This window comes from Oncorhynchus nerka, linkage group LG11 (assembly GCF_034236695.1).
Source record: "Oncorhynchus nerka isolate Pitt River linkage group LG11, Oner_Uvic_2.0, whole genome shotgun sequence".
NCBI classification, from domain to species: domain Eukaryota; kingdom Metazoa; phylum Chordata; class Actinopteri; order Salmoniformes; family Salmonidae; genus Oncorhynchus; species Oncorhynchus nerka.
The window spans coordinates 64,378,825-64,391,560 of NC_088406.1; the positions used below are offsets into that span (position 1 = coordinate 64,378,825).

At 45.9% G+C, this 12,736-nt stretch overlaps 1 protein-coding gene across 1 annotated transcript in view; it reads left to right on the forward strand.

Moving 5' to 3' along the window:
• Positions 1-12,736, forward strand: part of LOC115137323 (protocadherin Fat 1-like) — a 94,959-nt gene that overhangs the window by 20,696 nt on the left and 61,527 nt on the right. Inside the window, 2 exon segments of the mRNA XM_065024757.1 lie at positions 184-498; positions 10,207-10,268. Of these exon segments, the coding sequence (XP_064880829.1) occupies positions 184-498; positions 10,207-10,268 (377 nt within the window).

Genomic DNA, 12,736 nt, shown 5'->3' on the forward strand with positions numbered 1-12,736 from the left:
GTGTGATCCCCATACAGAATGCTAAATGCTCTTTGAACTACTTTTGGTTTTTATATGTATGGACTAAGACAATTTCCATCTAAAAGCTGGGAGTGAAATGGTTTTCCATAAAAAAAAATGGATGTTTCTCTTTCATAATACAAGAGCCCACATAACTAATTATTCTCTCTTTCTTGCTCCCAGGGGTCATCAGAACCCAGGAACTCCTGGACCATGAGACCACCCCGCACTACTGGCTGACCGTGTACGGCACGGATGGTGGCGTGGTGCCCCTCTCGGCCTTCGTGGAGGTCTACGTGGAGGTCCAGGACGTCAACGACAACGCGCCGCAGACCACAGAGCCCGTCTACTACCCGTCGGTGGTGGAAAACTCGCCCAAGGACGTGTCCATCATCCAGATCGAGGCGGTGGACCCCGACGCCCGGGCCAGCGACAAGCTCTCCTACAAGATCACCAGTGGCAACCCCCAGGGATTTTTCGCCATCAACTCCAAGATGGGTAAGACGAAGGCAAAGGCCGACACTTTTCTGAATTGAACTCTATTGATTCCCAAGGTGGAATTGATTTCTCGCAGGCAAACGTGTGTAGTGCTGCTATGCTTTAAATGAAGAGCATACACCGAATAGTAAAGGTAGACAGAAAACAAAACAGGTAAGGTCACACGTGTCATTGGTGTTATCCATTTGTGGTACATTGAAATGTATTGGAAATGGCCTTGTCTTTTGTTTCCCATTGACTTTGTGTATTCCAATGGATGTGTTCTCTAATGTGAAAACACAAAGCATGTACAGAGCCTTGGATTTATCTTCCCACGTATGTGTGGCCAGCAATCAATTAACCATCGCCTAACAGATTGTAGTCAATAGGCTACACACCGACTGAGAGACGAGTGTATGTAACGCCATGTCCAATTTCATCACTTGAAAGAATACAACTCCTCTCACAAGGTTGGGAATAGCGCTTCCTACATAAAATAAGGGTAAAGATTATATGTAGAAAGAATAGACGTTCAATCGCCCTTTGAGGGGGCATGGGGGCAGTTGTAGGGTATCTAGGTTATATCAATCTTTTTGTTCTTGTTCTATAACAAGCCTTTGATATATCCAGTATGGCCACGTGATTTTAGCATGGTCGATAGGAGAGATGTCGACAGGGGCTTTTCCCACTACCCACAGAGCACAGTGTGTTCACATATGGTGTTCTGAAAATGGATAAACGTTGAATATTTCATTTTTCAGTTTTTTTGTTGTGAAGCCCACTGGAGCAGACGGTGATTTTACTCCAGCACGAGCGGGAAATGGTAGTACAAGGACTAAAAGGTGCAAACTTGGAAGCCAACGTTTTTGAACGTGGATGTTTCGTTCAGTGGACTGTGTGTTATTTGTGGTGGGGTTTTGAGGAATTGTTCACACTTTATATTCAGTTGGACAGATACCATGTTATTACGCACGCCTGTGATTTATTTGTATAATACCATAGATCTGGACTTTGTTCAGTTTGCTTTCATTACAATTCAGTCTGGACTTCCAATGCCTTGTCTACAGTCCCCCTGCCCAGCTGTGTAATTACAGTTGGGTTACCAAAGCAGTTGGACGACTACAAGGCATAACAGTGGATCAATATGAAACGTCTGCTAGCCTGAGTCAAGTCAATCAGCAAAACGATATTTGTACGTCCCCTTTTTAATAATTAACACAGGCTGCTCATTACAAACAAGCCTGTTTACTTTGATTGCATTGTGCAACCTTGTATGTCTTTCAGTAACGGCTAATTAACAAACTCATTTCAATCCTACCTCCCGAGTTTTGTATACCAGTCTCTTGTTGCGAGTAGTCATTTAAACTGACATGAGGAATGGGCTGTAGAGCCATCGGCTCTCCAATTCTCCCCCCATTGACTTGTGTGGTCCCATATTCCAAGGCGGTCCTCCCTTCAACAAACTGTGGTTATTTTTTGTTATAGCAGGGGCCAATGTGAGTGTTCTTGACCAAATAAGGGTTTGTCATGTAGCATGCTCTCTCTAGCTTTCCTAATGATGGCAACTCTCCAATGAGAGATGGAAAAGAAAGGGAAGGGGGGGGGGGGTTACTAAGGCACATTTAGCTGCATTTAGGCCTTAATTCAACGGGGCGATGGACGATAGGTTTGATAATGAAGGTGTGAGTTGTGTGGGAGGTGGAAGGGTTGTGTGAGTGTGTGTGTGGTTTGTTTGTGTGTGGGTTGACTAAGATTCCACTTAGACAGATAAGCCATCCTGAACACAGTGGGTATAGTGTATTTCTCTTGCAATGGAGAAGGCATTCTTGAAGGGATTTACAGTACAGACGACTAGAGATGAGTTTGCCAGACTCATGCTGTTTAGATAATAGCCGTTGTTGGATTTTAGGAGTTGGCCTAGATTCGAGTTTCTCCTATCTGTAGTTAGTACCTGTTGAAGAAAGTATATAGGACAAACCAGCCTAGACACGAATGCACACCGGTGATTAATCACATAGGATCTGATCAGCCGAAGAGGTTTAATTTCACCCAACGTTTTAACAGAATTGTCTGATATTCTATTATCCGGTGTTGCCTTAAGAGCGCGAATGGTGCCCTCTGATCGACGGGCAGATCCATATCTGACCCCAGGCCATTGATTTGGGCTAACCTCCAATGATTTTCATTTCACCTCTGAGATGGGAAGCACGTCACCGCTCAACTGTTGAAAACCCGAAGGTGCGTCTGAGAAAGTGAATTGACATCCGTCCGTCTATTTTAAGGGTGGCTGCTTTAGATCGGCCCCGTGGTCAATAATCGCTTTCACCACAGTGCATTGTCGTTGGGTGTTTTTGCCTCCCATCCGAACAGGCTTGGATTGTACGTATCCGATATGCGTCACGGTTCTTTCGACACGTTGTTTCTGGATGTTTCCTGGAAACGGCTCTATTGGGAGAGCAGATTTCAACTTGCCCTTTGAACCAAATGCTCCTACTTAGCCGACATATTACCAGTAGATATTTCCCCCCTTCTGGATTACGGGGGTATTTCTGAAACTCAGAGATTTGCGGGGCTACTGAGTCTACCTGTTTATGTTCCAATGCTTCTCCACTTGCTTTGTAGGTCTTCTCAAATGGGTTTACACGAAGGAAGGCGATGGGCGAAGGATGAAACCAAATCAAAGTGGTACATTTATCAGTGGTACACCAGGGCTCCTCCCGTCAGGTTCAACAAAGAGGCGGCTTTGTACAAAGAGAAACTTCAACTGAATCACTGCTTCCGTATATGTGTTTATGTAATTTCTGGGGAGGGGAGGAGAGAGAACAGAGAGAGAGAGTTGAGTGCATCTCAACTGTTGCTGAAAACATCATCACATAATGTTCGTAAGCAAAAAGGGACACATTAGGTTTTAATTTTCCATGTGACTTCCATTAAGACGGATGAAAATTGGCTTCACACCAGGTTGACATTATCAACTCAATATGGCATTCTCCCCGCATATTACAGGAGAGCACGCTCTGTAATTATAAGCTTAAGAACGGCAACAGGAGCAAGGCCCTGTTTTGGCATATCTACAAAGCTCTAGAAAGGGGCGGTGGGAAAAAAATTAAAGGAAAAAAATAATGTGTGTTGTATGTGTGGGTTTTGGCAAACGTTGCGTACACATGCCTAGCTAGCTAGCTTATTAGCTTTGAAGCTAACATTTCTTCCCCTCAGCTTTCTGCCTGAAAGTCTGACAGCTTCAAATGCAGATAGATGATGAGGGCTTCTTCTCATGCCGCTTTTGGCTCGCCCTTTTCCCTATTTTGGTGAGCATTGCAGACACATGTAGCTTAGCTGGCTAGCTATCATTGAAGCTAGTATTTTCTTCTTGTAGCTTATTGCCTGACAGTCGGGGGGCTTCAAACGCAGATGAAGGCTTCATCTCCTGGCTGCTTTTGTGTCGCCTTGCCCTTTTCTCTGTGCAGTCCCCGTATCGGCTGGCTAAATCCCCGGATGAAAGGCTTACTTTATTTCTGCAGAGTAAACAAGTCCGGCTGTTTAGTTCCCTGTAACTCTGAGGGTTTCATTTAAGTGCAAGGCCATCTCTCTCGCAAGACACCATGGCAATCCCGTTCGGAGAAAGCTGGCAATGGGAATTCATGGGTTTTGGGGGTTTCGCTTGGTCTGGAATAAAGAAGAAAAATAATTAAATAGTTCCTCCCCGCTGTTTGGAAGTTTGAACGTTTTCTTTTCCCCAGTCTTTCCAAGACGCCAAGGAGAATTGTGTCACTTTGTGAGACTGACTCGATGTATGTGTGCAGTCTGTGTGTGTAGCATTGTATGTGCCTCCTCACATAACAGCGGTCTGTATGCAGAGCTGGTGTGAACGAGGCTCCCCCTCTTTCCTCCACCTGATCTAGTGCTAACCCACCCACTCGCTGTGTTGAAGCGGATCAGGTTTATAGTGATACACATGCCACAGGATTCCCTCCCTCCTCTCATTCGTCCCTCTCCCTCTCCTCTCTCTCTCTCTGTGGGTTTGGCGTCCCTTTCAAACACAGCCCCGGTCAGAAAACACTTCTCTGCTTTTCCCACCCTCGCTCGGCTTGACCCCGATGCGAGCCCTTGTAGGAGTAGAGTTGCTGAGTTACCCACCTCCTGCTCTGTCCAAGCCTCCACTCTCACGTACAGTCTCCGCTTTTTAAATCGCTACAAAAGCTTTGGCCTCTCGTTAAAAAAGAGACACCGGGAGGTATTTTCGGGCGGTCGTCAGGGAGACGTGAGCTGCCTTCCTGCGTAGAGGGAGAGTAGGAAAATGGATACTGTTAATGATACCTGGCGAAAGAGGGGTTTAAAAGATGCAGGCAGCCTGCTGCGACGGATTGGACTGGGCTTTGAACAATGCCGGAATTGGAGTGTGTGCTCAAACAGCCGTGACTTCTCGTCGGAAAGACACTCCGGATACACAGAGGGAATGAGAGGGAGAGGTCGGCCAAAGATCACGTGAATATGACACAAAGTCTAACTAGCTGACAATCCTATATAGTCTAAAGGTGATTACACCAATGTGTCATCATGTACTGCTTGATTGTGATCTGTGAGAGCAAAAGCACCAATAGTCGCTGGTTCAGTATTTCAGTGTTTTAACCACGATCCCTTTAGGACTCTCTTTTATGACGACAGGTTCAAGGTTCCCTATGAACAAACACTGTCCTTGCCCAAGATGAGAGACTATTGTATAGTCCGTTTTATGAAAGTTAGCCTTGGAGCGCAAACACACAACCTCCCCTTTCACAATGAGGCACTCAATGTTCTTCACTTGACAACAGTACAGCATAGCCCATTCACTTAGTTCTGCATGTCCTGTGTGGGACAGAGTTGTGCGTTCCACATTGTGTGTGTGTATGTCCCCTCCCTCTGCAGGTGGTAGCAGCAGTTGACCCATGTATTGATATTAATGGGAAAGATAAACCCAGGTGATTTAAAAAAAAAAAAAAAAAAAAAATGAGGCCCTCATTGACATGAGAGCTCAACGCTTCCTTGCGAGCCCGGATCATTGTAGTGAATTGAAGAGGAATATCTCAGTAATTCGTTGGCAAGCATGGTTTCCTCTGACAGCTTTGAAATGCATTTCTAATGCCAGCAGTTGTATGAAAAGCCATTAGAACAGGAAAAGAATAGCCGGTGGGGTCCGGGCTTCAAATCATCCACTCCGTGATATACTCGTATCAGCTTTCAGCGACGACATCTGACAATGTGCACGGCGGTTGTCAAAGCGCCCAGGCCGATAGCGAGGGGAAGCCAGATAGGAAATGGATACTACCTCCAACAACTTCCTGACGTTTCCTGCTATTCGGGGTGGGCCGAACAATTGGCACGAGACACAAAAGGTTCTCAAAGGAGCAGGAAAGGAAAGGGATGGAGTATACTTTTTTCCCCCAGGGAAACTAATCCACAGCTTCTAGCTACCTGAACCTTTTGTAGGCTGTTAATGTGTGTGTGTCTGCCTGTCTGTCTGTCTGAGAGTGTGAGGGATGCCTACAGCACTACAAGGCTTCGAGGTTCATTAAGTATAAGCTCTCAGCACACCTGTTCCTCCCGGCTCGCCCACTCCTAAGCTGCTCCCAAGCACCTCCCTCGCCTCTCTGGGAACAGTTGAATCTACATCCTCCGACGCTGCAGCCGGGAGGTACTGCAGACTGAAGCCTGCACACAGTCCAGACTGTCTGTCCTCAGCGCATGACTGAGCACGGGAACGTACACGCATCAGCGGGGGCCGATGTAAAACGTTAAAAACATGGACGTCATCTGCCGGGGTTGGTGTTTTCTCAATCTCACACAAGGTGTTTCCGGTCTCTTGCTGTCTATTTTGCTCTACCTTTCTCTCCCTCTCTTTTTTCCCCTTCCTCCCTCTAAATTGAAGGCAGACACATTACATTCAGGCATAATAGAAACAGTATAGCCAGTATGTAGACCCCAGCTGGTAATCAGCTCCACAGTATCCACTTACTCATCCCTGTCACCAAACCATACATCAATCACACGCTCAAACAGGCATCTGGACCCCCTTATAGGCACACCGTAGCAAAACGTTTTGCAACGGGAGATGAAAGTTTGCCTCCTCATTGGAGAAGTCCCTCGCTGTTTTAGCCAAGTTTTCTTCTGTTTGGTGTCCTGTGAATTACGACCCCAGTCACATTGACCATGGGAATCAGAATCAGTAACACCCGAGTGGCTCTGATACGCTTTCAATGTACCACGACCACAGATGACATTGACCTTATAAAAATCTGTCCCCGAAATTGAGTTCCTCCAGTGTCGATGTTTATCTCTGTTTATGGTCGTAAGCAACTGCGCTTTCTTAAGCTTATCGGCAGTCCTGCACATCCTGTCGGGGGGAAATTCCCAAGCTTCCAAAATTCCTCGGCTTCCATCATATGTATATTAGATTTGGAGAGTGAAGTATTTTCCCAGACCCCCCTGTGTCCGTCCTCATCGAGGACCCGCCTACAGATAGACAGTGAGCTCATAGTAGAGTTCCTTTTTATTGCATCCCAAATGGAACCCTATGCCCTACTTTTGACCAGGGCCCACTGTCAAAAGTAGTGCACCATGAGGGAATAGAGTGCCATTTGGGACGCATTGTTTGTTTATATCCCCTCGTATGAATCTCCATTAGATGAGCCCTATTAGCTACCTGGTTGGAGGGTAATGAGGTAGGGAGGATAGAGTCCTCTGAAGCATCCCTTGTGTGTGTGTGTGTGTGTCTGTGTCTGTGCAGTGCCTAGGGGAGCAAGGCAGGCATTCTAGTTTTGAAGTGGTTTAGCTGTCCCCCTCTCTCTCCTTCACTAAATGCTAGCCATTTTCACAAAGACCCCCTCTTAGCAGAAGGTGTGGGAGGGTCACTGAAGGCTATTGTCTGAATCCACTCACACTGTGTCTGTGTTTGCCAGCGCGTGTGTGTGCGTGCGTGCGTGCCTGTCAGTACGTCCCTGTCCGAGTGTGTGGTGGTTTCTATCTTGTTGTGGGAATCTGTGTCCCTGTCTGAATCCTTGAATCCCTGTTTGTGCGTGTGAAGTGGGCTCTTATGGGAAATGCAGGGGCCTTTTGTAAGCTGAGTGAAGTGCGGCATTCCTCCCCTAGCTAAATGATACGTCTGTGGAGGCCCATCAATGGTACCCAGTCAACGGCTCTGTGGCATCTCACCTTTAAAGAAACACCCAAACAACCCCTTCTCTACTGGAAATGTTTATCCTGCACCATCTTAGACCCCCTCACACAAGTCGGCCATGCTTTGGGCTACTTCTTTTGGGATACTTTGCCCTGCGAAACACACTTTGGGATAATGAGGGTTTCTTGGGCTGTGTTGGCTGTGCGGGGAACAAATTGTTGTTTTGAACCTCCATTTTGGGTTCTGGTTGGGTCTCCCTGTAGACTAGCTTGGAGCTAGTTAGTAGAGTCAACAATTAAACATGGTGATATTGAAATTGTTGTCTTTGGCGCTTGAAGCACGGAGAGGTTAAATGTTTTCTCCTTATGCGAAAAACGAGTCGCCCTGGGTTGTTATTTTTTATGTTTTTACCCCGACCCAAAAACAGAAAAACAACAAATAACGATCAAATAATGAAATCTCGGGGCTTATTCGATTTGCTAGTTCGTCAACAATTACGGTAAATATCTCAAGGCCCTCATATAGCTCTTTCGTAACTGGGGAGAGTTTAACCTCCTCCACTGCAGACACCCACAAAATTCCCACACGTCTACAGTTGACAGCTAAATATGTGTCACCCTGCTAGACTGCTAATCACTGCAGTAATACCTGGGTTGTGTATTTCCAATCCATAAACCAAATTGATTGTCAAAGGCTGGACGCCTGGAGCTGTGGCTCAGGTAAAGATAGGGAGGTACGCTAAGCCTACTACTTCATAGTTGTAGACGCGTGTAACCCCACATCAAAGGACCGCTTTTGAGAGCTAGGAGACAGCTAAGATGCTATTTTTTAAAAGATGGCTCCAACCATCCGGATCAATTTAGAGCAACCTTTAAGTTCTACCTCGGTTAAATTTAGCTTCTTGCTAGGATGGAGGTGCAGAGGAGTCAACCCCCGCCCCTTTAATTAAAGCTGTGGAGGATTTTCAGCATGGCACACTTGGCAGCTCGACAAGGGGAACGTGTGTTTGTGTGTGAGCGCAACCCCCTCTCATTGTCAGTCTTTTGGAAGTGTGGGTAATATTAGTGTGTGTGTATGAATGCGTGTGATTGTGAGCTCTTTCATTCTTTGGGAAATGGGGGTAATACGATCACTTTGTTTACGTCCATTGAGATGCCTTGCAAATTGGCCGGTTTTCAGGACAGCCCCACCGATATTCCTTACCTTCTTTTACAAAGAGCCTTGTTCGTCGTGATCTTTTAAAAGCGATGTCACAGTCGGCTGCTAGTCTCAACCCATGACACTACCCATTGCCAAACTATCCAGCATTGTTACAAGCTTAACAACAGTACAGTGTAGCACATTGACTTAGTTCTTGAGTTTGTTCTGATGGTTGCATGCTGTCAAGAGTCCTTCCTTAATCGCTCACAATTTCCTCGGACAAGCTTTTCCAACTTGTAATGCCTTCATTACCTTTGTTCAATGCTTTAAATGTTAGTTTTTTTTTTTTTTACAAAAATAGCTTCGCACACAAGGGAAACACTGTCTTTCTCTAATGCTGATAACTCTTTGTTTTATTTATTGTCAATTCCAAACTTTTTAGGGTATAGTATGAACGAAGCCCTGGGGAGCTCCGGCTCAGTTGAGTCCATTTGCTGTGCAAGAGCTATTTCGAGAGGTGCTGTAAGTTATGGGCTTGCTATTCCCGGTTTGCACCATATGTGCCATTGATGGGCTCGGGTTTCGGAAATTCTTTTTTTTTTGCTATGATAATCTGTCGCCGCGTGGTCCACCAGCCGGCTCTGGTGCGGTCTGCTCTGGCACGTCTACTCTGTACTCATGTTTACTGCGAGGTTACAATTACGCCGGGAGTGAGAATACACTGCTTATTATCTGGGGAGAAGAGACTGCTGCTCGTGTAATGTAGCCAGACCTCCCCCCCAACCCTTCTCTTCTCCTAGCCCTTTGGTTGAATCAGATTTAAAATCAGATCAGATCTAAAAAAACAAACAAAACATGGGATCTCATTCAAAATCCCATGCACTCTTAACAGATGACTCGATACACTGGAGCTCGGGCTTGGAGATGCAATTGACAGTGTCTGACCCCTGACTGCCTGCTTCTGTATTTGTTCAGCTTGTGGGAAAAAGCCCCAGAGTTTAGAGGCCACGGCTGTTTCAGAGCCCGTTTAGTGGACCGCCGCGATACTTCACGTCTGGAGGATGGGACTGTGGACTGTCTGGGGCATGGAGGTGACTGGGGGGTTGGAGACCTTTCTACGGGGTCAGTATCTCAGCCCCCATCCTCCTCTCTCACAGGTCATTTAGAAGATGGATTGGATGACATAACCGAACACGGCAAATCAGCAATTCACCCCGCTTTAGTGTTAGTTTGGCTATTTTGAGTCTTTAGGAAGCACATCATGCATCTTGTAATGAAGTTCGTCTGCCATTTCAAATATGCCCTTTTTCCTCAATATGGTTTTGTGGATTCATTTCAAGGAAATGGATATCACGTTGTCCTGTAGTAAGACAAGATAGCATTGATGCAACATTGATCACGGCCATAGTACTAACAAACCTCTTTTCCCTCGACAGGTCTAGTCACAACTACCTCGAGGAAGCTGGACCGAGAACAGCAGGACGAGCACATTCTTGAGGTAAGCACCTTGTTTTGTCTGGTCTACCACTATCAGAAAGGGGGGGTCTACTTTCTTTTCGGTCTGTCTGTGAGCCCTGGTGTTTGTTTGGAGAAGCATCAGCAGCATTGCTAATCATAAGAAAGGCCCAAATGTCCAAAAGCAACCATTTTAGTTGCCTCTAAACTTTAGCCTTGGCTGGCTTCAACCTCCAACCGACGTACTTTGGCCGAGTGCCAATCGTTGCCAACCAAAGCAAGAGGAGGCACAGAGACGCAGCACATAGTTCCACACTAACCGGCAGAAGGGGGTTTGGGTTTTGGATCATGATTCCGCCGGTTGAGATTTCCAGGGGGGGAAATCAGGGTGACTGTGCCTTTGTTCTTCGCCAGTGTACCGTCACGGGATCGAGGGGGGCAAGCCGGGGCAGGAAGCGAGCCTTCAAACCTGGGTTGATGTGTTTAAAATAGTGGATACACTCTTTGTCTCCCCCCCCCTACCCCACTTCATTCCATTCCCTCTGCCCAACCTAACCAAACGTTTAACACCAGCACATTTCATGCCAAGATTGAGTAACCAGATTGGGCGCTGCTTAATTACCGTTATAGGAGTTAATGCAATTCGAGGTTCATTGGATGCAGATTTAATGCCAATGTGTGCCCGCATGCCAGCCACTCCCTGGGTTTTCATACTCAATTTACACAGTGGGACACACTCATTTTATTCTGGGACTGAAGAGTAAAGATAGTGAGGCAGAGGGGAGGGATCTGTTCTCCGGAGGAAGACATTTTTCTGCCCCCACCCCTTTCTCTCATCCATCCCTATGATAAATGAAATGGCCTGTTCCTAGATTTGAGTGCCGAGTTGCAGAGGCCTCAAGCGAGTGGAAAACAACTAAATTGAAGCCTTTGAAACGAAAGCCCTTTAAATTTGTTCAAGTGACCCGGTCAGGATCCCTCTGTATGACCGACCGGGCAGATTCCCAGGACAGAGTCAAAAGCCACCCTTAAGGGGTCATCTCAGGGTCATTGGTTGTTGTGTGACAGTAGATTTAGAGATGAAGAGAGCCGACGGCCAGTGCGTTTTTCCCAACAGGCTCCTGTTTTTACGAATTCGTAGCCAGAGCCCATTTGTTATTACACTGTTAAGCTGTCCCGTTTGACGAAATACTCCGGCAGGCATTAAATAACCACATTAAAATGTTAAGTTCATTGCGCTTTTCCAGTTCTTTCATGTTGGGGGCAAATTAAAATGCACAGCGACATTCGTACACTCGTTTTCTCTTCACGGGGAAAAACCTTATTTATATCTTTTAATCATGCCATACTCCGTGTGTGATTATATATACACAGTTGAAGTCAGATGTTTACATAGACTTAGGTTGGAGTCTGCTACACACGCCTCTTGGAGGGGGGAACGCAACACCCCGCTACACGCAACTCCCCGTGGAGTGAAAAGGTATGTGACTGCACGTGCGAGTAACGATGACAGAGGCAGAATATATTAATGTTTACAGGGAATTTATTTCCTTCACATGGTAATTTGGGGAAAAGGGGCTGGATGGAACCAAAGCAAAGAAAGTAAAAGTTAAAGAGCCCCCTCTCCTACCTACCCACAACTTACCTAACTAGCACCACCTGGCGCACTAACCATAATACAGGGGATGGTCCGCCCAGGTTTTACCTAGTGTACATAGATATAGTATATACTATGGGCAGGCCACTTGCCTAAGCGCTCCCAAGGTGCCTACCCCTTCCCCCCCCTGGGAACAAATGAAACAGAATAATACAAACTTAGAGTGAACAATTTCACTAATCAAAAACACAGTCCTATGGCATACACAAACGTCAGGACCAGCTACAAAATACTTTACAAAAATTCATACATACCAAGAAGCTCTCTCCTAACAAATGAACTCTGGTTTTTAAATCTGCAGAATGAGTCGGTAATTGAAAACAGCTGTTCTCCTGACGAGAGGGCGGGGTCAGAGCTCCAATCTGCACTGGAGCCGACCAATCGGCTGCTTTGGACTTCAGGAAGCCATTTCCTGAAGTACACACAAACGTATACAAACCCACAACACAGAAACTGGAACGTAACAGAGTCATTAAACTCGTTTTTCAACCACTCCACAAATTTCTTGTTAACAAACTATAGCTTTGGCAAGTCTGATAGGACATCTACTTTGTGCATGGCACAGGTAAATTTTCCAACAATTCTTGACAGACAGATTATTTCACTTATAATTCACTGTATCGCAATTCCAGTGGGTCAGAAGTTTGTTTTAAACAGCTTGGAAAATTCCATGAAATAATGTCATGGCTTTAGAAGCTTCTGATAGGCTAATTGACAATCATTTGCGTCAATTAGAGGTGCACCTGTGGATGTATTTCAAGGCCTACCTTCAAACTCAGTGCCTCTTTGCTTGACGTCATGGGAAAATAAAAAAAAATCAGCCAAGACCTCAGAAAAAAAAATTGTAGACCCCC